Source organism: Lactuca serriola, chromosome 4, assembly GCF_051521515.1.
Source record: "Lactuca serriola cultivar US96UC23 chromosome 4, Lser_US96UC23_V15, whole genome shotgun sequence".
In the NCBI taxonomy this organism is placed as follows: domain Eukaryota; kingdom Viridiplantae; phylum Streptophyta; class Magnoliopsida; order Asterales; family Asteraceae; genus Lactuca; species Lactuca serriola.
Window position 1 is genome coordinate 359,209,605 of NC_136411.1, and position 24,692 is coordinate 359,234,296.

At 31.8% G+C, this 24,692-nt stretch overlaps 2 protein-coding genes across 2 annotated transcripts; both read left to right on the forward strand.

The window, feature by feature from the left end:
* Window positions 1–517: 517 nt before the first annotated feature.
* LOC145099711 (uncharacterized) lies at window positions 518–3,140 on the forward strand. Its single transcript, XM_079037235.1, has 10 exons — window positions 518–685; window positions 917–1,184; window positions 1,287–1,353; window positions 1,459–1,589; window positions 1,668–1,752; window positions 1,834–1,897; window positions 2,093–2,262; window positions 2,365–2,485; window positions 2,574–2,801; window positions 2,952–3,140. Exons 1-10 carry the CDS (start codon window positions 518–520, stop codon window positions 3,138–3,140), a joined length of 1,491 nt encoding a protein of 496 aa, XP_078893361.1.
* Window positions 3,141–18,560: 15,420 nt separating this feature from the next.
* On the forward strand, window positions 18,561–22,107 carry LOC145097610 (uncharacterized). The gene is made up of 6 exons (XM_079035206.1): window positions 18,561–18,948; window positions 19,727–19,965; window positions 20,044–20,302; window positions 21,164–21,343; window positions 21,464–21,619; window positions 21,694–22,107. Exons 1-6 carry the CDS (start codon window positions 18,919–18,921, stop codon window positions 21,859–21,861), a joined length of 1,032 nt encoding a protein of 343 aa, XP_078891332.1. The 5' UTR covers window positions 18,561–18,918; the 3' UTR covers window positions 21,862–22,107.
* The last annotated feature ends 2,585 nt before the right edge of the window (window positions 22,108–24,692 follow it).

The following is a 24,692-nucleotide window of genomic DNA, read 5'->3' on the forward strand; positions in this document are numbered from 1 at the left end:
GATGGTATACTGATATTATTTTGGATATCATACCATATATAAAACATCTTTTAAGTATGGAAATGATATTACATTCCAGAATCTTTATGTCATATCAGCATTAACCAAATTTATATTTTCTTATATTTTGTAAATATATTAGACATCGTATATTGATATTATTTTCGATATCATACCACATTTATGAAAATATTGTATATTTATTATATAATTTCCTTATTCTACAAGCTTTTCAAATTTACAGTTTTTTATATGGTAATTATTATCTTAAATATGGTATGATTTTATTTATTTTTGTACTTATATTTGACATGGTATATTGATATTATTTTGGATATCATACCATATATAAAACATATCTTAAGTATGGAAATGATATTACATTCCAAAATTTTTATGTGATATCAGAATTAACCAAATTTATTTTTCCTTATAAATATACCGTCTACAATTTTTCATTACAAATCAAAATTCTCTCCAACTAATTATCCCCTTCCATTAGAGATAATAGTATTCCATGACATCTAACAATGCAGATCAGGTCGTCTTTGATAAGGTTGCTGAAATCAACGCATCTAAAGAGTCTTGGAACATACGTGTTAAAGTCGTCATACTTTGGAAGCCAACCTATATAAACAATCCTAATATGGTCGCAAGTCTGGACATGATTTTAATTGACCAGGAGGTACTGTTTTTACACACTTTGTTTTTTAGATTATCAATTTCGTATGTTATTTCTATTCAAAAAAATTGAAATTCGATTTTTGTTATGCTTTTTTACTTCTATTCATACAATTTTAATAATCAAATGTATTATTTTTAATAATAAACTTTAGTCTATGTAATGAAATCTCTTATTGTTCCTATTTTTAATACTTTTTTTACACTTTTTTTTATCTTTCATTGTCACCTACAGGGAAGTAGAATTCAAGCAACAATAAAAAAAAATCTTATTCCTATATTTGAATCCATATTCGATGAAGGAGCTGTCCGGGAGATCAGTAACTTCGCTATGGCTAGCAATGAAAGCGAATACATGCTTGTCCCTCATAAACATAAAATCAATTTCTACAAAACCACAAAAGTTCGTGTATCCAATGATTTTGTTGATACAGTAGATCCTTATCATTTTATCTCTTTCCCAGATTTGCTAGCCAGGAACTTTGACACTCGTGTTGCATTTGGTATGTTATTCATTTGTTAGTTTAACTTATTTCTATACTTCAATTTTTAATGCGATACACATTTGGATTATTATTACTAATTTATTAATTTTTTTCACACAGATTTTCTAGGTGAAGTTGTGTCAACTGATCCCATGCGAGTCATTGTTGAGTATGGAAGAGAGAAAAGGTTAATGAATCTGGTTGCTCAGGATTTAGGGTACACATTCGTATTATTGTTACACATTCCCCTGTTTATATTTATCTTTCATTAATAACCACCATGCATATTTAGTGGTACGAGAATTGCAGTCGCTTTGTGGGGCAGTTTTGCAATGAAGATGAATACTTACATTTCACAACATAATAATGACACTGCTCCTGTTATTATCCTGCTACGTTTGGCCAAACTCAAAATTTGGGGTGGTAAGTATTTTTTACAACAAATTATCATTTCAACTTCAAAGTAATTACTGACAATATTATTTTACTTTTTTCTTGCAGGTCAGCCTCAAGTTGGTAATTGTTTGTTTGGGTCTAGATTGCATATAAATGATTATATGCCTCAGATTTTGGAGTTCAAATCAAAGTATGTTATTTACCATATTTAACACATTTATCTTACTAAATCATTACTTTTGTTGAATAACCTCACTTTTTGTTTATGTAGTCTTAATGCTTTGGATACGAATGTTGAGTCTTCTAGCCGTACATCCCAGCTCAACTCAGATACCGTTGTGGCTAATCCATAGGATTACTACCTCCATTTTCAGATAAAAAACATTGATGAAATTCCTGATTTTAATGAGGTTTACTTAATATTTTTATATAACAGTTTCCGCATTCTATTATTGTTTTGATTTTATATCTACAATTTATATGAAATAATATTTTAATATGATTCTTTTTTTTTCCTATATATGAAACAGGAAGTTGGTTTAACCATTATTGCAACTATCATTGGTTTTGATATGGATGATGGTTGGTATTCATTTTATTGTCGTGATTGTTCTAAAAAAGTTACTAAAAATGATGATGATGTTGATGCTGGCCCTTTTCACTGTGATGGTTATGGATTTGTCTCGGATGTATTTGGAAAGTAAGTAATTATTATCTCTTTGACTATGCATGTATTTTACTTTTTTCATATATTTCATTGTGTATGACAAGCTAAATATAAGTATTATGTTATAATTTTTAGGATTAGGATAATAGTTCGTGTGCAAGATGAAAGTGGCTCTTCTTCGTTTGTATTGTTTGAGCGTCATGTAAAAGATCTTATTCATCGTGGAAACCAATGGTTGATGGACAAAATAGCTAAGGTTTGATAAAATATCTCCGTTATTTAAATGATTGACATATATGATTTTTCTTCTTTAACTTTTCCAACCATTTTATAATGTAAATTAGGATCAGGGGCGACAACAGATACCTGATGAGTTCAAAATTCTTCTAAATAAGAAGTTTGTCTTCAAAGTTCAGATTTCCATGTTCAATCTGCAGAACAACTATCGTGCTTACACTATGCATAAGTTAACCGATGATGAAAGGGTTCTTGCTGAGGTGAGAAAACGGTCACCAAATCATCAACATCATAATATAAATGATAATGGTACTCCTATTAACAAGCCAAATAAGGTTGGTAACTGTCTCATATATTTCCAAAGTCAAACCCTGGGCCCTCTCTTCAATATATTTTTCTTTCATTTTTCATGACTTTGTGCAAATATGGTATGTTTTGTTTTATATTTTTCTTGATCGATATTAATTATTTTCTGTTTTCTGCAGGAAAATACTAATTCTGTGCATGATGACAATCTTGATGTTGTTGACCTTGAAGCTGTAACACCATCATCGAGTACGGGGAAGCGCCCTATTGAGATTGTTGCCAACACTGACTCTTTGGAGTGGTCTTCTTCAAAAACTTGTGCTGTACGGGATACCTTGAAGATCCCAAAGTTGGAAAAGTTGGACTAATATGCAGCCGCCCATCAAAATTTTACATATCATCTTCGATATGTTTATAGACATTTTCTTTTTAATCTTTTGTGTGTCGCATTTTTAATTCTCTGTTTATTGACCTTTTGGTTGTTTTTAAAATTTTATTGAGTTTTTATTTGGTGTGTACACGATGATACAATTGGAGGTTATCACAATTTCAAGTTATTGAACTCTTTTGATTTAATGCATATTTTCTTTCTTTTTTCTTTCGTTCATCATTTGATTTTATAAATTATATATATATATATATATATATATATATATATATATATATACACACACACACACATGAAAATTAATAATTTTTTTTATATATGCTAATTCACCTACTTTTATCTGTCTAAATGGAATTTAAATTTTATTTGCATAAATATATATCGTTTACATATGGTAACAAAATAAAATCATAGTGTAAGTATTCAAAATGTATTTTTCTATATTTTATTTATTCCTACCATAATTATATGCATGCTTTACTTTTTACCTAATTTAAATCCTTCTAATATTCAGTTAGCTAATCTCTCTCTCTCTCTCTCTCTCTCTATATATATATATATATATATATATATATATTGATATATTTATATCTCTAAATATTATTAAAAGAGAAACCTTATGACATCATCTAAAACAATCTGGATCGTTGATTGTGTTTTCTTTATAGGTTTTACACCTTTAGATTAATTTGCTTACATCACCTTGATCAAACAAGAAGTCAATCCATTATATTAGGAAATTAAATGTAGGAATTGAATGAAAATGATACTTGAATTCTTTCCAAACTTACAACTACAAAATTGGTTCCTTATTAATGTAAACCTTAAATTTAGGCTCTATTTCCATTCAAAATTGCTTTCCGAATTATATTATATGTTGAAATCTGGGAAACTATTAATTTCAAATTTCAAAAGTTTCGGATATTTTTATGAACTAATTGTTGGATTAGTGTCTAAGTCCATAACTATTTTGGTATGTACTTGATCCGATGGTGCATGGTCCTTTTGGGTTGCCTTCGCCAAAGCAACTTGATAGGATGAATTATGGAGAGAAAGGATTAAATATGATTTATTAATATATTATGAGAATAATATATTAAAGGAGAAATCATATTGTTTAATTAATATTAGTCAAGAATTAATAAGAATTAAGTTTGTGGCTAAAAGACATTAATTAAACTTAAGGGACTAGAACTGTCAAATGTATGATAGTTGAATATTGAGCTAATGGACTCCATATTAAAGGGGTGGACGAATTCTATGGGAAAACCCATTACAAATCGTCCAAGGCCTTTAAGGAAGGAGCCCATGGGTTGCTTAGGGCTTAAGCATCCAAATTAGGGTTTCCTTGTTAGATCACCCTAATAGCCTCACTATTTAAAGAACCCTTATGCCCCAAAAACGTGGTGAACTTGTTGATTAGGGTTTCCACACGTTTTGGGCAGCCTCCTTCTCTTCTCCTCTTCATCCTCTTGCTCTTGGTGTTTGTGAACCATTAAAGGAGTGACATTTGTGACTCTAAGCTTTCTAAAGTCAATACAAGGAGGATTTGAGATTGTTATTGCTACATAACAATCAAGGTATGATTTAAACCCTAATTTATATGTTATATTGATTATCATATGCTAGATCTATGGTTTATAGGCTTGGATGAATTGCCTGTACAATAGAGAAACCTAGATCCAAGCATTAGGGGTTATATGAGCACATAGGATGTTCTTATGGCTAAAACTCATCAGTGGTATCAGAGCTTTGATTGGTTTCTATTGTATTGATGCCTTGTATGTTTGTCTAAGCTGCAAAATCGATTTTTAGCCAACCTGCCTGATGAACTCGGCGAGTCCCATTGTGGACTCGGCGAGTTCGATCGTCAGAAAGAGGGGATTTCGGGATTTCTTGTTGTTTACTCATGGATACTTGCCTTATCTATTAAAGGTCATTAAAATCCGATTTGGTACATATTTATGAGTACATCCTTGATTAAACAAAAGATAATTACCAATTGATTAGATAAATAACTTTCTTATATGATTATAGTTGATTATTTGTATTAATTGGGTAACTTATTTTGCAAGAAATTGAAATTAGGTCAAATATAGATAATGATAAAATTAATTGTTTAATTTATATTATTTGTTATTTGATCCTTGTGTTATGAAGAGTTTCAATTTTCCCTCTTTAGGTTTTATAGTTTAAATTTGAACTCAAAAGTTTTGTCTTGAAATTTAAATAGTTGAAACCCTAATGTTTTGAAAAGGTTTCAAAACTTGCCCTCAAGTTTTGGAATTTAAATTTTTATTAGAAGTTTAATTTTTATGTATATTTAAGTTCTAAACCCTAATGTTTTGAAATGTTTCAAAACTTGCCCTCAAGTTTTGGAATTTAAAAGTTGATTAAAAGTTTAATTTAGGAATGTTAAATTCTAAAACCCTAGTGATGTTTTGAAAAGTTCAAACCACACCCTTATGGTTTTATTAACTAATTAAGGTCTATAATTAAAAGAGGTTTAATAAATCCATAAAGGTTTGGTTTACAATTTAATTGAATTAAAAGTATAATTGTTAAATTTGACCACCTAGTTTTTTAAAAGTGTAAAATACACCCTATACTATATATATAACATTAAAAGTCTAACATTATATATATTTATGAGTAAAAAGTCAGTCTTACCGTTAGTAGGCCTTATTCACGAAGCTGGTCTATAAGGGGTGTTTAAGGAAATTGCCTATAAAATGGCGATTGAATGGGTATCCACTCTTACCCACCGCACTCTTGACTAGTGGAGGGTCGTTAGCCGAACGGGTAGGATATGACAGAAACCTTCCATTATAAGTATAATGAAGTACAAAAGTAAAAAAATGTTTTACAAATTCCTAATCTTAGTTACTTAGGCAAAAGTGAATTGATGCAATTCCATGAAATTACACTTTGTGCCTTTGCGAAGACGTTAGTGGAGCGTGTGTGGTTTACCGGCACACTAAATGGTTCTAAGCAAAGGTAGCAAAGGGTGATTCAATGTTTGTCATAGTTCGGTGGAGCGAGTGTGGTTTACCAACACATCGAATGGGTGACTATAACATGTGAGGGCACCATGTAAGTTTGCATGGTTATTCACACCCGCTTTGTGATCCTCGGCATCCCAGTCACAAACTAGAGGGGCATATCGAGATTTAAACATGCCATTGAAATGTCCAATGAATCTCATAGGATCTAGGAGTTTTCATAGATTTAAATCTTAAATTTCTTTTTCGTTTTTCATGGTGGAAATTAGTGAATCGTCATTCACTTACCTTCAAATATTCTGCAACTGGATTACGACATCCCTTTTCTAGGTTGTAGCGTATTGTGTTGATTCCTAGCCTTAATATCTCAATTGGGTGATTCATTAAGGACTCAATCTATCAACTAACTTGAATTTATTTTTCTCCCATTTTGTAGATGTCAAAGTTCGACAACTATGGTCTTCCCAAATCCCGTGGAACAAGCATTCCACATGAAGATGATATTTCGCGATTTGATCGAGGAACAAGAAATCATGCTTCACTTCCTCCACCTCCTCCAATTATTCTCCCTAACCCAGAAGATCGAAGAATTGAAAGGTTCAATGTCACTAAAGCCCTATTGGAAATGAAACATGAAGATGGTAAACCCGTGTGTGCCCACGTTCTAGGAATGAAATCACACATCGATAGGTTGATAATGTTGGGTGCGTTATTCCCTGATAAGTTGGCTGTGAACTGGGTTCTGAAGTCACTTCCTGAATCATATAATGAGTTCAAAAGAAAGTATTATATGATGGATCATGACGAAAACCTAATTGACCTAACTTACATGCTCATTGCTGCTGAATCAGAAATGATTTGGCAAAGCAATGGAGCGTATTTGTTGGGAAAGTCAACCAACCATACTTCCAAGGACGTTCTAGGAGAACCGACCTGCGTTTGCTGCCAAGTGAAAGGGCGTTGGATACAAGTCTGCCCTAAGAGCCTAAAGAGACCAAAGATGGGAGAGTCAAAGAGTATGGTTGCGCTTCAGGTAAAATCCACTATCTAACTCCGTTAAGTTCCTATTCGTTGATTCTTAATACATAATGTGATAAGATTGCATTTGAATGTTTTGCAGGATCAGTGAAAAGAAAGGAAGCTTGATGGAAGAGCAAGATGAATCTAATCACAAAGAAATGGATCTCGATCGCATGGACTTGAAGATTAGATTTTGAGCTTAGAAAGTTATGATAGAGTTGTTAGGAATTTTTCTTTTGACTACATAGTTTTCAATTGATTTTGCATTGTAAGGACAAATGTTTTCCGCTGCTTTTATGAATTAAATAAATTTTGTTTTGACTCATTTATTTATTTCCTTGCAATGAAATCGTTATGAAAAATTGATGTTTGCATATTTCTACAACGAATGGATGTGATTCTTAATTATGTTAATAGTGGAAATGTCAAGAATTTACCAAATAGATTTACTAAAGGATTAGTAAATATGATTATGCTTATAAGATTAAGTGTAATTTTGAATTGATTGAAAAAGGTTGAAATCAATAGCAGAACGAATAAAAGAATCAAGTAGGCAGAAAGATAAAAGTTTCTCTGTTCTAAGAAGAAGGGAGAGTACCTTTTATACTCTATGATATGTCTTAATGATTAAGAACCATATTTTAATTGATCCTCTAAATAAGTCTTAGTACAAGTGTATGTATAAGAAGAGGAATCAAGAATTAAAGAAATGGTTAAATCAAGAAGTCAATCATACTTCATTCCAAAACAAGTCTTAGAGTTAAGATTGTAATATTGAGTGACAAGTCTTAAGAAGGTTTATAACATTCATCAAATGTAGAATTTGGAAAAAGGCTTTCCTATTCTCGCACATTTGAAATTGGAAAGTTGTGATGTCTTGGATAAGACAAAGACCAACTAGGACCAATTTTATGAAATGTTTTGTCTGATGGGTTTTGGTCATAAGAACATCCTATGTGCTCAAACAAACCCTAATGCTTGGATCTAGGTTTCTCTATTATACATGCAAGTTATCCAAGACTATAAACCCTAGATCTAAAATATGACAATCAATATAACATATATTAGGGTTTAGATCATACCTTGATTGTTATGTAGCAATAACAATCTCAAATCCTCCTTGTATTGACTTTAGAAAGCTTAGACTCATAAATGTCACTCCTCTAATGGTTCACAAACACCAAGAGCAAGAGGATGAAGATGAGAGGTGAAGGAGGCTGCCCTAAAACGTGTGAAACCCTAGAAGGATGCTTAGCCACGTTTTTGGGTCATAAGGGATCTATATATGTAGGAGGCTATTAGGGTTATCTAACAAGGAAACCCTAATTTGGATGCTTAAGCCCTAAGCAACCCATGGATCCCTTTCCTTAAGGCCTTGGACAATTTCTTATGGGCTTCCCCATAGAATTCGTCCACTCCTTAATATAAGGCAATCCATGGCCCAAATTGCAATTATCTTATAATTACAATTCCAGTCCCTTAAGTTTAATTAATCTCTTTCAGTCACAAAACTAATTACTAATTAATTCTTGACTAATATTAATTAAACAATATGATTTCTCCTTTAATATATTATTCTCATAATATATTAATAAATCATATTTAATCCTTTCTCTCCGTAATTCATCCTATCAAGTTGCTTTGGTGAAGGCAACCCAAAAGGACCATGCACCATCGGGTCAAGTACATACCAAAATAGTTATGGACTTAGACACTAATCCAATAGTCTCCCACTTGGATAAGTCTAATAACTATTATGCGTATGAATTCAGATCCTGATCTGCAATCGTAGCTTTCCAAAGCCGCTGTCAACTCTGATCCTATCAGATACGCGTGTCCTTTAGATAAGGGATCATATATTCCTCCATTCTAGATATCGTATGAGACATGATTTCAAATCATTCTCTTTGTACTATTTCTCGACTTCTGATTTATGACGACTGACTAATTAAACAAATCAAATTAGCCCTAACCCGGCTGAGCATTTACGTTTGTCATCACTAAATCATCGAGGGGCCCAAAGATATCACTTTTATCCTACTTTGGATAAAAGGAACGGATAAAATTTGATACAATGCTTGCTTGCACTCACTTACTGAATTACACACAACAATATGTTTTATGACACCAAGTTACTGGTGCGTTTACATATTATCAATGTGTAACCGATTTGCAAGATAAAACTCACACATCTCGGTTTCAAGAATATAAGATGTTATCGTCTCACCAATCACTCGTGACACAATCCATGGAGTGATCCAAGTGAGCGTGGGTTTAATCCAATGCTCAAATTCATATTCATAAGCACTCATGAATGTTGCAGCAAACGTTTGCTTATGTCTAATACTCTTTAGACAATCCACACACCAATTCATGACAGACTTTATTCATACCTACTTCCAACATATGAACGACTGTGGCCCGTTCGAATAATTTGACTGTTCTTAACCAATTAAATTATTCAGGAAGTCAAAACATGCAAAGTGAAAGACAAGAATAATACTAATCCTATATGGCCTCAAACCTTTGAGCATAAATAAAACACCTTTTATTTATCACCATATCGATTACTCATTATTTGTCGTTTCGGGTAATCAACTTCTTACTTGAATTACAACACTTGTCCCATGCTCTTAGCATGCACACAATGTTTACCTATGGTTCTTACTTTGTGAAATAGATCAAATTGAATACATTTCTAATCATTCTCATTTCACAACTCCTAATCCCTTTCCATAAGTAAAAGAATATCAAATTCTTGCCACTTATAGAATATATTAGATTCTAACATTTTATGCAATGATCCTTTCGTAATGTCACTGCACCAAAGTCACAAAGACTATTGCCAATGATATTACAAAATCCTCTATCGGAGATTGGTACAATACAATTCCTTAGATGTGATGTCTCTCACTCAAAGAACATTCCTTTGAACATCCTTTTGCATAAAAGTTTCTAATCTAGTCATAGGTTTTCAATATTGAATTCCCAATATGGACACGTTTCCATAATTTCCATATGACAACTCATTCTTAATAGAATCTTATCTATTCATAATAATGTCGATATGGTCCATCCAATATGGAAACATTTCCATATTTTCCAATACTATACTTCCAACTACTCATAAGCGACCAATCATCGGCGAACTTTGGATTGTCCTTTGATAGTTGTTTAATTATTTTAGTCAAAACCAATTCTTGTCCTTTTTCCCTCTAAATGCGCTAGACATTTGGAAAATTTTAGAATTGTCAAATATTATAGCATTTGCAATCGATCCTACACCCGAAGCGTATGGGACACGATGCATAATGTCTTACATAAATATTTGATACTTTATCAATCTTCTGCCATAATATTTTATTTGCTATGTTCTCAAAATTCGAATTGTGAAGAGAAATGCCGTAATCATAATCGAAATTTTAAGAACACACTATATACCTTTGACTAAATTTATTAACATTCCACAACCTAACCCTTTAGATTTGAAATGAAGCATAATATTCTCTCCCTTAATTATAGCAAAACAACTATTCAACCCTTACAACTTTGCAAAGTATGAATCTTGTTTTCTATAATTAATATTTCCAACTTGCAATACGTGCCTTAATAATCATACAATCATAACATTTATGCTCCCACTATCATGATGATTATTATAAACATAACACTTATGCTCCCACTAGCTTTGACATGTATTCAGAAACAGTTTAACTTTCAGAAAAACAATGCTTATTGAATTTCTTAAGTTCATGTTTCTAATACTTAGTGCTTTGATAATCTTTTATCAAGGCTTCTTGAACTTATACACCTTTGCCTTAGATAGTTCATATGTGTGTCAAAACAATTGCCAAACCTCACAATTCAAATTATGGAAAGGGATACCGTAACCATAATCGAATTCGAGAATGCAATTTTACAATCACTATCTTCTTAAAATCTTTCTTAGTGAAAGTATTTCCTCACAATCATTTTCATGAAGGAGGGAATCTTATGACACTTAGATTTTAATGGTGTATGCGTTCCTATCCATGTGAATTTGTCAAAACCAAAGTTTACGACAAATTCAAACTCATATGGACCGAACTTTCTCAATATTGATTTCTTGCCTTATGGTAGCACAACTGCCCACCATGTCTTCCAAGTAGTTAAGCAACTCACCTTTTCCTATCAATGTACTTTTCTTTGATCAAGGTGTCTTGCCTTTTATGCGTTCAAATGATTACTTATAGAACTCACATGCATAATTAACTCGATTGGAACAACACAGAAACAAAATAATGTCAACACGATAGGTTGTAAACTTCAACTCGTGTGCTAGTGATGATCGATAAGGTCTATTTTGATTTGTTCTTGAAACTTTTCAAGACCATTAAGACTCCTACTGACTCCTTGACATATAAGATTCTCTTGTCAATAACCATTTCTTGACAAACAAATATTCAAGAGTTAGTGTAGCTTTTATCAAAACACTTCATAAATTGGTCCTAGTTGGTCTTTGTCTTATACAAGACATCACAACTTACCAATTTCAAATGTGCAAGAATAAGAAAACCTTTTTCCATATTCTACATTTGATGAATGTTATAAACCTTCTTAATACTTATCACTCAATGTCACAATCTTAACTCTAAGACTTTTTTTGGAACGAAGTATGATTGACTTCTTGATTTAACCATTTCTTCAATTCTTCAATCCTCTTCTTAGACAAACAATTGTACTAAGACTCACTTAGAGGATCAATTGAGATATGGTTCTTAATCATTAAGACCTATCATAAAGCATAAAAGGTACTCTCCCTTCTTCTTATAATGGAGAAACTTTTATCTTTCCACTTGATTCTTCTTATTCGTTCTGCTATTGATTTAAACTTTTTTAATCAATTCATAATTACACTTAATCTTGTAAGCATAATCATATTTACTAAACCTTTAGTAAATCATGACGAATATCATTGTTACTCTTATGGTGGACTTGATCAACACACAACTTTGTGTACTCGATCTCCTAGTCCTTCACTTGACACTTTGTCAATGAATTAGTCTAATTTCCAAATATGAAATTTCTCATTCATCGTGCAACCAAGTCGCGTGATTCCAAGTTTCTGTCCAATTGAAACTTGGGCGATGAGAAACTTTCCGTATTCGGTAAATTCTTCGACATTTCCACAAATAACATAATAAGAACCAAATCCATTATTGCTAATAATAGAAACATTCAAACATCAATTTTTCATATACGCCATTGCAAGGATAAATAAATAAAATCAAAATTTATTTTATTGCGTAAAAATTCGTCCTTACAATGCAATTCATTGAAAAACTATGCTAATACATTTTTCTTAGCAATCTAATTCTAACTCTAAGTAGCAGCTCAAGAATCTAATCTTCAAGTAATGCGATCGAAATCCATTTCTTCACGGTTAGATTCTGCTCACTTCTTCCTTTAAGCTTCCTTTCTTTTCTTCGATCCTATAAAACATCAATTGTAATCTTATCACATTATGTATTAAGAATCTAGTATAGGAGCTTAAAAGAGTTAGTCAATGGATTTTACCTAAAGCAAAGCCATACGTTTTGACTCTCCCATCTCTTAGATCTCTTAGGTAAATAGGGCAACTTCGTCTCCAATGCCCCTTCTCTTGGCAATAAAAGCAAATCGACTCTTTTGGAACAACACATGGAACTACTTTAGACATTTCCTTTCTCTTATGTTCAAACTTTTCAATCATAGCATGTCTTTTGTTGCCATTTCCTATATCCATAGAGGTCTGGAAGGCAGATTCACCAATCAACTTTGCTTCTCTATTGCGCCAAACCATTGCTGATTCAGCATCAATAAGCATATAGGTGAGATCTATGAGGGTCACGTCGCAGTTCATCATATAGTACTCTCTTACGAACTCACTATATGAATTAGGAAGTGACTGAAGAACCCAATCAACAACCATTTTCACATAGACAACGGATCTCGACATTCCTAACCTATCAATGTGTGACTTCATCCCTAGGAAGTGTGCACACACCGACTTTCCTTCTTTATGTTTACTTGCCAAAAGGGCTTGAGTGATTTTTGAACTTTTCAAGCCTTTGAACTTGTGGGTTAGGAAGAATAATTGGAGGAGGTAGAGGAAGTGAAGCATGATTTCTTGTTCCTTGATCGAATCGTGGAATACCATCTTCATGTGGAATGCTTGTTCCACGGGATTTGGGAAGACCATAGTTGTCGAACTTTGACATCTACAAAACGGGAGAAAACAAATTCAAGTTAGTTGATTGATTGAGTCCTTAGTAAATCACCCAAATGAGATACTAAGGCTAGGACCCACCACAATATTCTACAACTCAGGAGAGGGATGCCGTAACACAAATTGCAGAACATTTGAAGGTAAGTGAATGACGATTAACTAATTTCCACCATGAAAAACGAAAAAGAAATTTAAGTTTTAAATCTATGAAAACTCCTAGATCCTTTGATATTCATTGAACATTTCAATGGCATGTTTAAATCTCGATATGCCCCTCTTGTTTGTGACTGGGATGCCGAGGATCACAAAGCGGGTGTGAATAACCATGCAAACTACATGGTGCCCCCACATGTTACAGTCACCTATTTGATGTACCGGTAAACCACACACGCTCCACCGAACTATGACAAACATTGAGTCACCCTTTGCTACCTTTGCTTAGAACCATTTAGTGTGCCGGTAAACCACACACGCTCCAGTAACGTCTTCGCAAGGGCACAAAGTGTAATTTCATGGAATTCATCAATTCACTTTTGCCTAAGTAACTAATATTGGGAATTTGTAAAACATTTAGTTACTTTTGTAGTTCATTATACTTATAATGGAAGGTTTCGTCCTATCCTACCCGTTCGGCTAACGACCTCCACTAGTCAAGAGTGCGGTGGGTAAGAGTGGATACCCATTCAATCGCCATTTTATAGGCAATTTCCTTAAACACCCCTTATAGACCAGCTTCGTGAATGATGCCTACTAACGGTAAGACTGACTTTTACTCATACATATATATATATATATATATATATATATATATATATATATATATATATATATATATATAATGTTAGACTTTTAATGTTATATATAGTATAAGGTATATTTTACACTTTTAAAATATTAGGTGGTCAAATTTAATAATTATACTTTTAATTCAATTAAATTGTAAACCAAAACTTTTATGGATTTATTAAGCCTCTTTTAATTATACACCTTAATTAATTAATAAAACCATAAGGGTGCGATTTGAATCTTTTTCAAAACAATACTAGAGTTTTAGAATTTAACATTCCTAAATTAAACCTTTAATCAACTTTTAAAATCCAAAACTTGAGGACAAGTTTTGAGACATTTCAAAACATTAGGGTTTAGAATTTAAATATACATCAAAATTAAACAATTAATCAAAATTTAAATTCCAAAACTTGAGGGCAAGTTTTGAAACCTTTTTCAAAACATTAGGGTTTCAACTATTTAAATTTCAAAACAACAAAACTTTTGAGGTCAAATTTAAACTATAAAACCTAAAGGGGAAAATGTGAAACTTTTCATAACACAAGGATCAAATAACAAATAATCTAAATTAACAATTAATCACATAATTATCCATATTTGATTTATTTAATGATTTCTTGCAAAACAATTTACCAATTTAATCAAAATAATTAATCAATTATCACATAAGGAAACAAATATTTTATTAATTGCTAAATATCTTCAATTAGATCAAGAATATAATCGTATATATCAAAAAATCGGATTTATATTGATCTAATATGATAAGGCAAGTATCCTCAAGCAAAAACAGTAAGAAATCCCGGTTTTCCCTCATTCTGACCAGCCGACTCGTCGAGTTAGCATGGACTCGGCGAGTTCATCTAAAAAACTCGGCGAGTTTAGCAAGCAGAACCACAAAAAACGAATTTTTTCAACATACAAGGCATCAATACAATAGAAACCAATCTAGTCTCTGATACCACTGATGGGTTTTGGTCATTAGAACATCCTATGTGCTCATACAAACCCTAATGCTTGGATCTAGGTTTCTCTATTGTACATGCAAGTTATCCAAGACTATAAACCCTAGATCTAAAATATGACAATCAATATAACATATAATTAGGGTTTAGATCATACCTTGATTGTTATGTAGCAATAACAATCTCAAATCCTCCTTGTATTGACTTTAGAAAGCTTAGAGTCACAAATGTCACTCCTCTAATGGTTCACAAACACCAAGAGCAAGAGGATGAAGAGGAGAGGTGAAGGAGGCTGCCCTAAAACGTGTGAAACCCTAGAAGGAGGCTTAGCCACATTTTTAGGTCATAAGGGATCTATATATATATATATATATATATATATATATATATATATATATATATATATATATATATATATATAGGAGGCTATTAGGGTTATCTAACAAGGAAACCCTAATTTGGATGCTTAAGCCCTAAGCAACCCATGGATCCCTTTCCTTAAGGCCTTGAACGATTTCTTATGGGCTTCCCCATAGAATTCGTCCACTCCTTAATATAAGGCAATCCATGGCCTAAATTGCAATTATCTTATAATTACAATTCCAGTCCCTTAAGTTTAATTAATCTCTTTCAATCACAAAACTAATTACTAATTAATTCTTGACTAATATTAATTAAACAATATGATTTCTCCTTTAATATATTATTCTCATAATATATTAATAAATCATATTTAATCCTTTCTCTCCATAATTCATCCTATCAAGTTGCTTTGGTAAAGGCAACCCAAAAGGACCATGCACCATCGGGTCAAGTACATACCAAAATAGTTATGGACTTAGACACTAATCCAACAGTCTCCCACTTGGATAAGTCTAATAACTATTCTGCGTATGACTTCAGATCCCGATCTGCAATCGTAGCTTTCCAAAGCCACAGTCAACTCTAATCCTATCAGATACGCGTGTCCTTTAGATAAGGGATCATATATTCCTCCATTCTAGATATCGTATAGACTGAGACATGGATCTAAATCATTCTCTCTGTCTATGTGTTGTTTCCCGAATTCAGATTTATGACGACTGACAACAGACTACAATTGAACACATCAATTTAGTCCCGGCTTGGCCAAGCACTTAGGTGCCATCACTAAATCATCGAGGGGCCCACAAATATCGCTTTCATCCCACTTTGGATAAAAGGAACAGATAAACTTTGACTCAATGCTCGCTTGCACTCACTCACCAATCACACACAACAATATGTTTTATAACACCAAGTTACTGGTGCGTTTACATATTATCAATGTGCAACCGACTCGCAAGATACAACTCACACATCTCGGTTTCAAGAATATAAGATGTTATCGTCTCACCAATCACTTGTGATAAAATCCATGAAGTGATCCATGTGAGCGTGGGTTTAATCCAATGCTTAAATCATATTCATAAGCACTCATGAATGTTGCCGCAAACATTTGCTTATGTCTAATGCTCTTTAGACAATCCACACACCAATTCACGACAATCTTCATTCATATCTACTTCTAACATATGAACGACTGTGGCCCGTTTGAATAATTTGATTGTTCTAAACCAATTAAATTATTCAGGAAGTCAAAACATGCAAAGTGAAACACAAGAATAATACTAATCCCATATGACCTCTGATGAGTTATTAATTAACTCTTTGATCGATTAGATCTTTGTAACAGGTATGCGATGAACGTAAAAACAATAAACAAAACACAAGTATGAATCAAGATGTGTCGAATGATTAGATTACTCGATCCTCAGCAGAGCTCGACTAAGAACTTCCGCTGTAGAGGATTCCAGGGTTACAAAACAAGAACGATAAATTTGCTGAACAATAAATCTCTAATCGTTACTAATCGTCTTTTGTTCTAGGATGCATGCAAGCATCTATTTATACTAAACCCTACAAAACTCACGGATGGACAGACCCATACCGGAGATACATATTTCGTTAGCTAGTCCAATATGTCAAAATGGTCAAATGACTGAAAGTGAGAAATATTAAAATACATATGGCCAATCTGTAATAAAAAATAAGTAGTAAGACGAAAAAAGGGACAAAAGGAAGGCGAAAATGGTAAAATAGACTTAAAGTGGCAAATATTAAAGAAATGACACCAATTTCTAATTACAACATGTGAGGGACCAGAATTGTCAAAATATACACAAAAGGACTAAAATTATCAAAGTATACAAAATATTGTGGTAAATTGTTAAAATATACAAAATACACTATTCCTAATGTCTATTAATATAGTATATAAATACTTGGTATAAATGTGAATATATAATAATATAAATTTGTCTCAAGCCACATATTATCAGCCTCAAATCCATTTTTATATTATTATAAGCTATGTTTTTTATATAGTTATAAAACACTTTTTTGTATTACAGATTGACTAATATAAAGTTCTATAAACTTTCAAGTCCTCAATACCTTGACCAACTTTTATATCATTTGCAGTTGAACCTAATATCATAAATGTCATCACATTTCGAATTATATTGTTATAATCTTTTCTAGAGTTTCAGCTTAATCATCCCGGATGGCTACCTTGAATTCAAAGACACTCGCCAATTCAAAGCCCCCAAGAAACCACAACTCAACAAGAGTACATTTAGGGGTGTTCGTTTGGATGGATCGTTTTGATCCGATCCAATCAAGTGAATCCAAATTTATTTCGGTTTTCAAAACATGGATCCGAATAGTCCAATCTAAATTCAAATCCGATCCAATTACAATTCGGTTGGATCGGTTTTTTATAATTCGGTTTTCAAAAAACGAAATATTTTAAAACGATATATAATTATAGTATTATCCAACTTTACATAAGAACTAAAAACAAATTATTTAGTTGCGTTTTGAAATTTTTAAACAACTACTAAGAAGATATATTATAGTTAAATATTTTATAGATAGAAAACTTTTGAAAGAAGATACATATTAATGTTTTTTTATCGGATGAAACGTTTTGAACCTATTTAAAAAATAAATTACCAAATTAATAAATAACTATGGATATATATTATAAATAGATAAATAATAAATGTTTATTCGGTTTTTTTGGATTATTCGGTTCTTATTTTATAAACCAAAACCAATCCGAAATCCAAAATAACAATTCGGTTTTGTTAGAAAACCAATCCAAAAATCCGAATATCGGAACCTAATAGTCTAATCCAAATTGTCCAATTGGATAATTCGGTTTTATCCAGATAGTGAACAGTAAAAGAAGAAGGATGCATTATGTAAACATGGTAAAACCTCAAGGGGTTTTGTCTGAAACTCGACATATTTTTGTAATGAACGCATCAACAACAGTCGCATTAAAACACGGTCTTCGGTCTCATGACTCTTTCCCCCAAATAAAAGTCAAAATATTCAAAATCTTCCGCTTTAAACGCGAATCGTACCAAATTCATCAAGATTTTGCCATATGGATACGAAAAACAATACGAAATTTATACTCCAAAACCCCAAAATAATTTACAATTTATAGTCTCGACTCTCGAAAAGCCTCTGACGAAGGGGCACACACGCCACACCAGCTGTTTGTTAAATCTCACCGATCTTCCAAAGATCTCAGCTCAGTTATGTCTGCTTCGAGGAATCGGCTATTGAATGCTGCTAAGAAGATGATTCAGTGAAGAAGAAGAAGACAAAGAATTTGTGAACTCTACTTCAAAGATCACTTTAATGGCAGAAACTATTGTGTTCTTGAATAAGGTATTCCTTTTGTTCTAGTTTGGGGTTTTAACTGCTTTATGATTCTATTGGATAAAAAAAGTTCGATTTTTGTTAATTAGCTCTATAGATAAGAATCTGAAGTACATAATTTTTAAATGCTTTTGTTGTATTCAATTGACTGTTTTTTTTCCCTTATTACGAGCATAGTTTTTTTTGCCCAAAATTGGAAACTGAAGATATCATAAATTGTTTTGATTATATGTTTGTAATGAAATCAAAGTGGATTCGATTTGAGTGCCATTTTTATGTTCAAATCAACTAAATTTAGTGTAAAGTTTATATTTTTAGTATATGCGGTTGTGGATGCCTTAAGATTCATCAATTTTTGTCCTTAATACTTTCATTTAATCGCTTTTATATCTTTTTCTCGCTAATGATATGCATAAACATTTCGTTTGTGAGTAATGACCATAATTTTTTTGTCCAAAATTAATTCCTAATTTCTTATGAACTGAATGATGCTTTTATGTTTAACTCATCTGATAATGTTTTAAACTTCTGTTCATTGATGTACACCTCTTTGATTCTTTGTTATTTAATCTCTTTAAGAGTATTATTCTTTTATATACTTTTCCCCTTTTTTGCTTTCTTGATTTGGGTTTTGGGTATCCTATAATAAATTACCAACTTTTTCCAAAATTATTTGTAACATTCTGCAATCAATTTAGATCTTTAATTTCCATCCTTCGTACTTCATTTAATCTCTTTATTTCAAGAATTCATGTACTCAATATAATCAAATCTCCCGAATTGACAGGATGCTCTCATAATCAAATCTCCAAAGAAGTCTTCTTCACCAGTTTTAAGACTAATTGTATTAATATTTTCAATGGTGTTTGGTGTTTACATTTGTTCAATTTGTTTTAAACAAATAAACATCCAAACAAAGAACACGTTTCTTGACATTGAAGTAATCCAAAGGCCATGTTACAAAGCCTTCATTGATCGATCACAAATCCCTTTCTTGCATTATCCAAATCCCAAAACTTTCAAAAGGTAAAAAAAAAAAAAAAAATCATTTTCAAGATTTATAATTTATATATATTATAAATTTTGTTATTTTTGTATTTACAGACTGGAATGTGTTGGGAATCCTGTGCGATTGTTTGCAATTTTGTCAATGCAAAGATCGGGAAGTGGGTGGTTTGAGACTTTATTAAATAGTCATATAAATGTTAGCTCAAATGGTGAAATTTTTGGACAAAAATTTAGGAGAAATAATATTTCATCAATTATTAAAACACTTGATAGTGTTTATAATTTGGATTGGTTAACTAGTTCTTCCAAGAATGAGTGTTCTGCTGCAATTGGCTTCAAATGGATGCTTAATCAGGTATTATATATATATATATATATATATATATATATATATATATATATATATATATATATATATATATATATATATATATATATATATATATATATTGGTTAATCACAAAAATAACAAAAATGACCAAAATGTGAGATGTATAATAAGAAAAGGGAAACATGCGGAAAAATCCCATTATTTGGGAAATTTTTTGATGAAGTCCTTATTTTTTTTTTTGAGCAGAAAGTTCCGATTATTTAATTTTAGTATATTACAAGATAATCTGTCATTTCCTGTTAAAATAAAAATAAGGATTTTTTTTTGTTAATTTGGGCAAAATATTAAATAATCTGGACTTTTATGTTAAATTTTTTTAGGACTTTATCAAAAAAATTTCGAAAATAGTGTGAACAAAATGACCACTTTTTTCTTCACATATAACACAAAATAATCACCTAATTTGCAATATGGATTTTGTGAATTACGAAATTGCTTTATTAATGGTCCCCACCACTAAAAACCTTTTAAAAAATTTAAAAATAATTGTGATTATTTTTGCGAAATGACATTATCATGTCATTTCGTAAAATATGATGCCATTTTGTAATATTTTAAAAGCTTTTTTTTTGTGGTGGATACCATTTATAAAACAATATCACAATTCACAAAATCCATATTGCAATTTGGGTGGTTATTTTGTGTTATATGTGAAGAAAAAAATGGTCATTTTATTATTATACAAAATTACACATCCTATTTTGATATTTTTTATAAACCTATATTTTTTCTTGTATAAAAATGGTCAATTTGGATTAAAAAAAGGTTGATTCAGAACAATTAAAAATGATGTATTTTATGATTTACGTTTTTTTTTAAACACAGGGTTTGATGGAACACCCTAAAGAAATCGTGGACTACTTCAACGATAAGGGTGTTTCCGTAATTTTCTTATTAAGAAGAAACATGCTTCGTAGATTGGTTTCAATTCTTGCAAATTCGTACGATAAAGATGCCAAAATTTTAAATGGCATCCACGTGTCTCATGTCCACTCACACGAAGAGGTGGGCCCCACCATGAAAGAAACCCTCATCTCCCTGACTTTCTTTATCAAGTCGTTCTTTCTGCATTAACTCAAAAATAAAACAAAATAATAAATATTTGTCTTTTTATTATGTAAACAGGCTTCAAAGCTTTCTAAATACAAACCTACAATCAACACATCATCACTAACATTGGATTTGAGAGAAATGGAAGCAACAGCCATGAAAGCACTCGAGTTCTTCAATGGAACAAGGCACATGGTCCTTTACTATGAGGATCTTATCACGAACCCATCTGTAAGTACTTGTTTTATTGCATAATGTACAAGTGTTGTTGTGTAATGTATAATGTTTGATAATGGGGTTTGTAGAAACTTAAACAAGTTCAAGACTTTTTGAAGATCCCACGTATGGAGTTGACCAGTAGGCAAGTCAAGATTCACAAAGGGGCGTTATCGGAACATATAATGAATTGGGTTGATGTTAACAAGACTCTTTATGGGACTAGTTATGAGAAGTTTCTTGAAGCTGACTATTGATTTTTGCTTTATGTAAATAAGCATTTATTGGAGAAATTCTTCCATCGAAAAGAACAAAAAAGTTTAGGTTATTACGTAGGATTGTTTGTTGGTTGTTGTAGGATAGATATGTTTTTGGTAGGCTAGGTGATTGTTGCAAGTGCAAATAAGCTTCTAATCACATGATTTTCTTCAATTTGATTTAATTTCTTTATTTTTTGTAATTTCTATAATGAATCGAAAAGCAAAAGGGTTGGTTTTGCAAAATTTTCCTTGATTATGTCGTAGGTTTTACGCTTGTTTGCTTACATAGGACCAAAATGTGAAAAAATTGAATAGTGGTGTATGTCATATAGTACCTGTCTCTTGCAAATGCTATACTTTTGCTACCAACAAGATGGCCACATATACGAATATTTTGATGTAAATTTTTAGTATAAATATGTATATTTTTACTAAGACATATATATATATATATATATATATATATATATATATATATATATATATATATATATATATATATATATATATATATATATATTAACTCTAAGTGAGTGTTCTTCATGAGAGCTTCGACATAAAAACGCAAATATTCATCTTCTGTGGATTTCTTTCCATTACAAACCAGTATAAAATTGGACTATTGCTGCCTCATTCCACACACAGATGCAAATACTCATTTTCTTTCCTCTTTTTTTCTGCAACTATTTTCGACGATTCTTTCAGGCAAGTAGTCATATTCAGCAGTACATATTGTTATGGTCGTTTTACCTTGGGAACAGATGACGATTCTGTTTAAGGGAATCGAGTCCAACTCGATCCCTAACTATTGCGTTTATTACTAACGTTTTATCTTGCAAATTATTCGATTCAGAAACGAAGCCAAGAACTAACAAATTTTGCCTAGAGCAACATTAATCTTTGTTCATAGATCTTGTCCATGTTTACATATAGACTATATCCCTTTCGTTATATTGATGTAACCTCTCCAACATTTATGTGTTTAGTTGTGGAGTGTGATCTGACATTTGACCTCACTACCTCTATCTAGACTTAGCAATGTGTCTAATTTGATATGACCCCATATGTGGGTCGTTTTGGAATGTGTTTGTTTTAAATTAGGAAGGTTTTTTTTATACAAAACATGTATTAGAATTGGTTAGGAATCTGTTAAGTAGCAGGAGTGCAAGACACTATAAATAGTGCTCTATAGCTGCAATTTGTTTAGAAGGTATTACAATTGGCTTGATTTATCGACCAAAGCATTTTTTCGATCCTTATGGTATTGGAGAACGAGACTAATTGTGAGTAGCTATAATTTGTTTAGAAGGTGCGGCCCTATCACGGTATCGATGGAGCCATAACCAAAAGCCATTTCGTTCAATGGGAGATTTACAAGAACAACTACTAGAACGCTTCCATCCATCATGAGAGGGAATGTATATGAACAGTTTTTGGCAATCCGTCAAAAAGGCAACATCCAAGACTACATAACAAAGTTCTAACATATGACGTGCCCACCTTCACGCGGTAGCAATCTTACTAAACTCGGTAAGTTGTCTTACCCCACCTCATACGATGAAACTGGTAGGCGATATGAGAGGTGCAAATGTTGTAGTTTTGATTGTGAAAGGTCTATATGCTTAAAATCATTATAGAATGATATTTGCTAATAATATATGATCCAATATGGTCGTAAAATATTACTTATTGATTATTTATTAGAGTAACTTAATTATTAATAAATATTATTAACACTTGTATTTAATTGGAAAAACATTATTTTATAAAAATAATATTACCAACATATTGACATTAATGTTTCTAGGAAATAATAACAACAGAGAATAAGAGCTAGTTATATTAATAAGGTATATATATATATATATATATATATATATATATATATATATATATATATATATTGATATGTGTATTTTTATATATATTTTTATACATTATATCTTAATATTTTAGCCTTTATTATTTTCTTTTAGAACTAAAAGGTACTTATAATGCTTTGAATTATGATTTTCAGCTATTAGTTGTTGATAGAGCGGAAAAAAATACTGGAGCGGAAATTGGACTTAGAAGCTAAAAGAACAAAAAATGCTGCAAAATGCGATTACGCCCAGCGTAATATAAGTTACGCCAAGCGTAATGCTGAAACACAGACTACGCCCAGCGTAGTTAAGGTTACGCCCAATGTAACGGGCTTGCATCCGGACTTCCTTATCGCGATGGACTTCTTGCTACGCCCAGCGTAAACCGACTTTTGCCCAGCGTACGTAAGTCGGGCCCAAAGGTTATAAATAGCGATTATTGGCCAGCCAGGAGGGGGGATTCGACTTCTAACATAATTTAGTCGACAATTAACTTCTGTTAAGCCGTTTTGAGGGTCTAGAAGGCGGCCGGAAGGCCGTTAAGCTAACGGGAGCGGAGATCGGAAGGATTAGAGAGCGGATACATGTCGGTAATCATGTGGTTTGTTAACGTGACCATGTTTAGCATCCTACTGTGATACTATTATGTGTTTACTTTCTGATTTAGGTGTAAAAACCTTTTACTTTGTGTTTATGATTGAATGAAACCTTGATTTATAGATTAATTGCTAGATTAGATTGTTTGTTTATGTTTAATTTATCTTGCCAAGCTTGTTAAAAGATCCTTACGTGTTAATGATAATTATTTGCTGTTAATTGTCAAGTAAATTGAGTTGTATGAACATCTGCTTGATTGCTTGTCTCTTATGATTTTGATGACCATCAAGATTATATGACTAGGAATAGCGAATGTGAAACTAGGATTAACTCGGAAATAAGTAAGTTAATGTGTGAGCCTTGTGTGAT

What these genes read in the sequence shown, in the direction of transcription:
- LOC145097610 (XM_079035206.1), top strand. Translation starts at nt 18,919, where the DNA reads ATGGCAGAAACTATTGTGTTCTTGAATAAG. An exon ending in AATCCCAAAACTTTCAAAAG is followed by an intron (nt 19,966 to 20,043) that starts GTAAAAAAAAAA and finishes TTGTATTTACAG; the next exon opens with ACTGGAATGTGTTGGGAATC. An exon ending in ATGTCCACTCACACGAAGAG is followed by an intron (nt 21,344 to 21,463) that starts GTGGGCCCCACC and finishes TTATGTAAACAG; the next exon opens with GCTTCAAAGCTTTCTAAATA.
- LOC145099711 (XM_079037235.1), top strand. Translation starts at nt 518, where the DNA reads ATGACATCTAACAATGCAGATCAGGTCGTCTTTGATAAGGTTGCTGAA. An exon ending in TGACACTCGTGTTGCATTTG is followed by an intron (nt 1,185 to 1,286) that starts GTATGTTATTCA and finishes TTTTTCACACAG; the next exon opens with ATTTTCTAGGTGAAGTTGTG. An exon ending in CAAACTCAAAATTTGGGGTG is followed by an intron (nt 1,590 to 1,667) that starts GTAAGTATTTTT and finishes TTTTTCTTGCAG; the next exon opens with GTCAGCCTCAAGTTGGTAAT.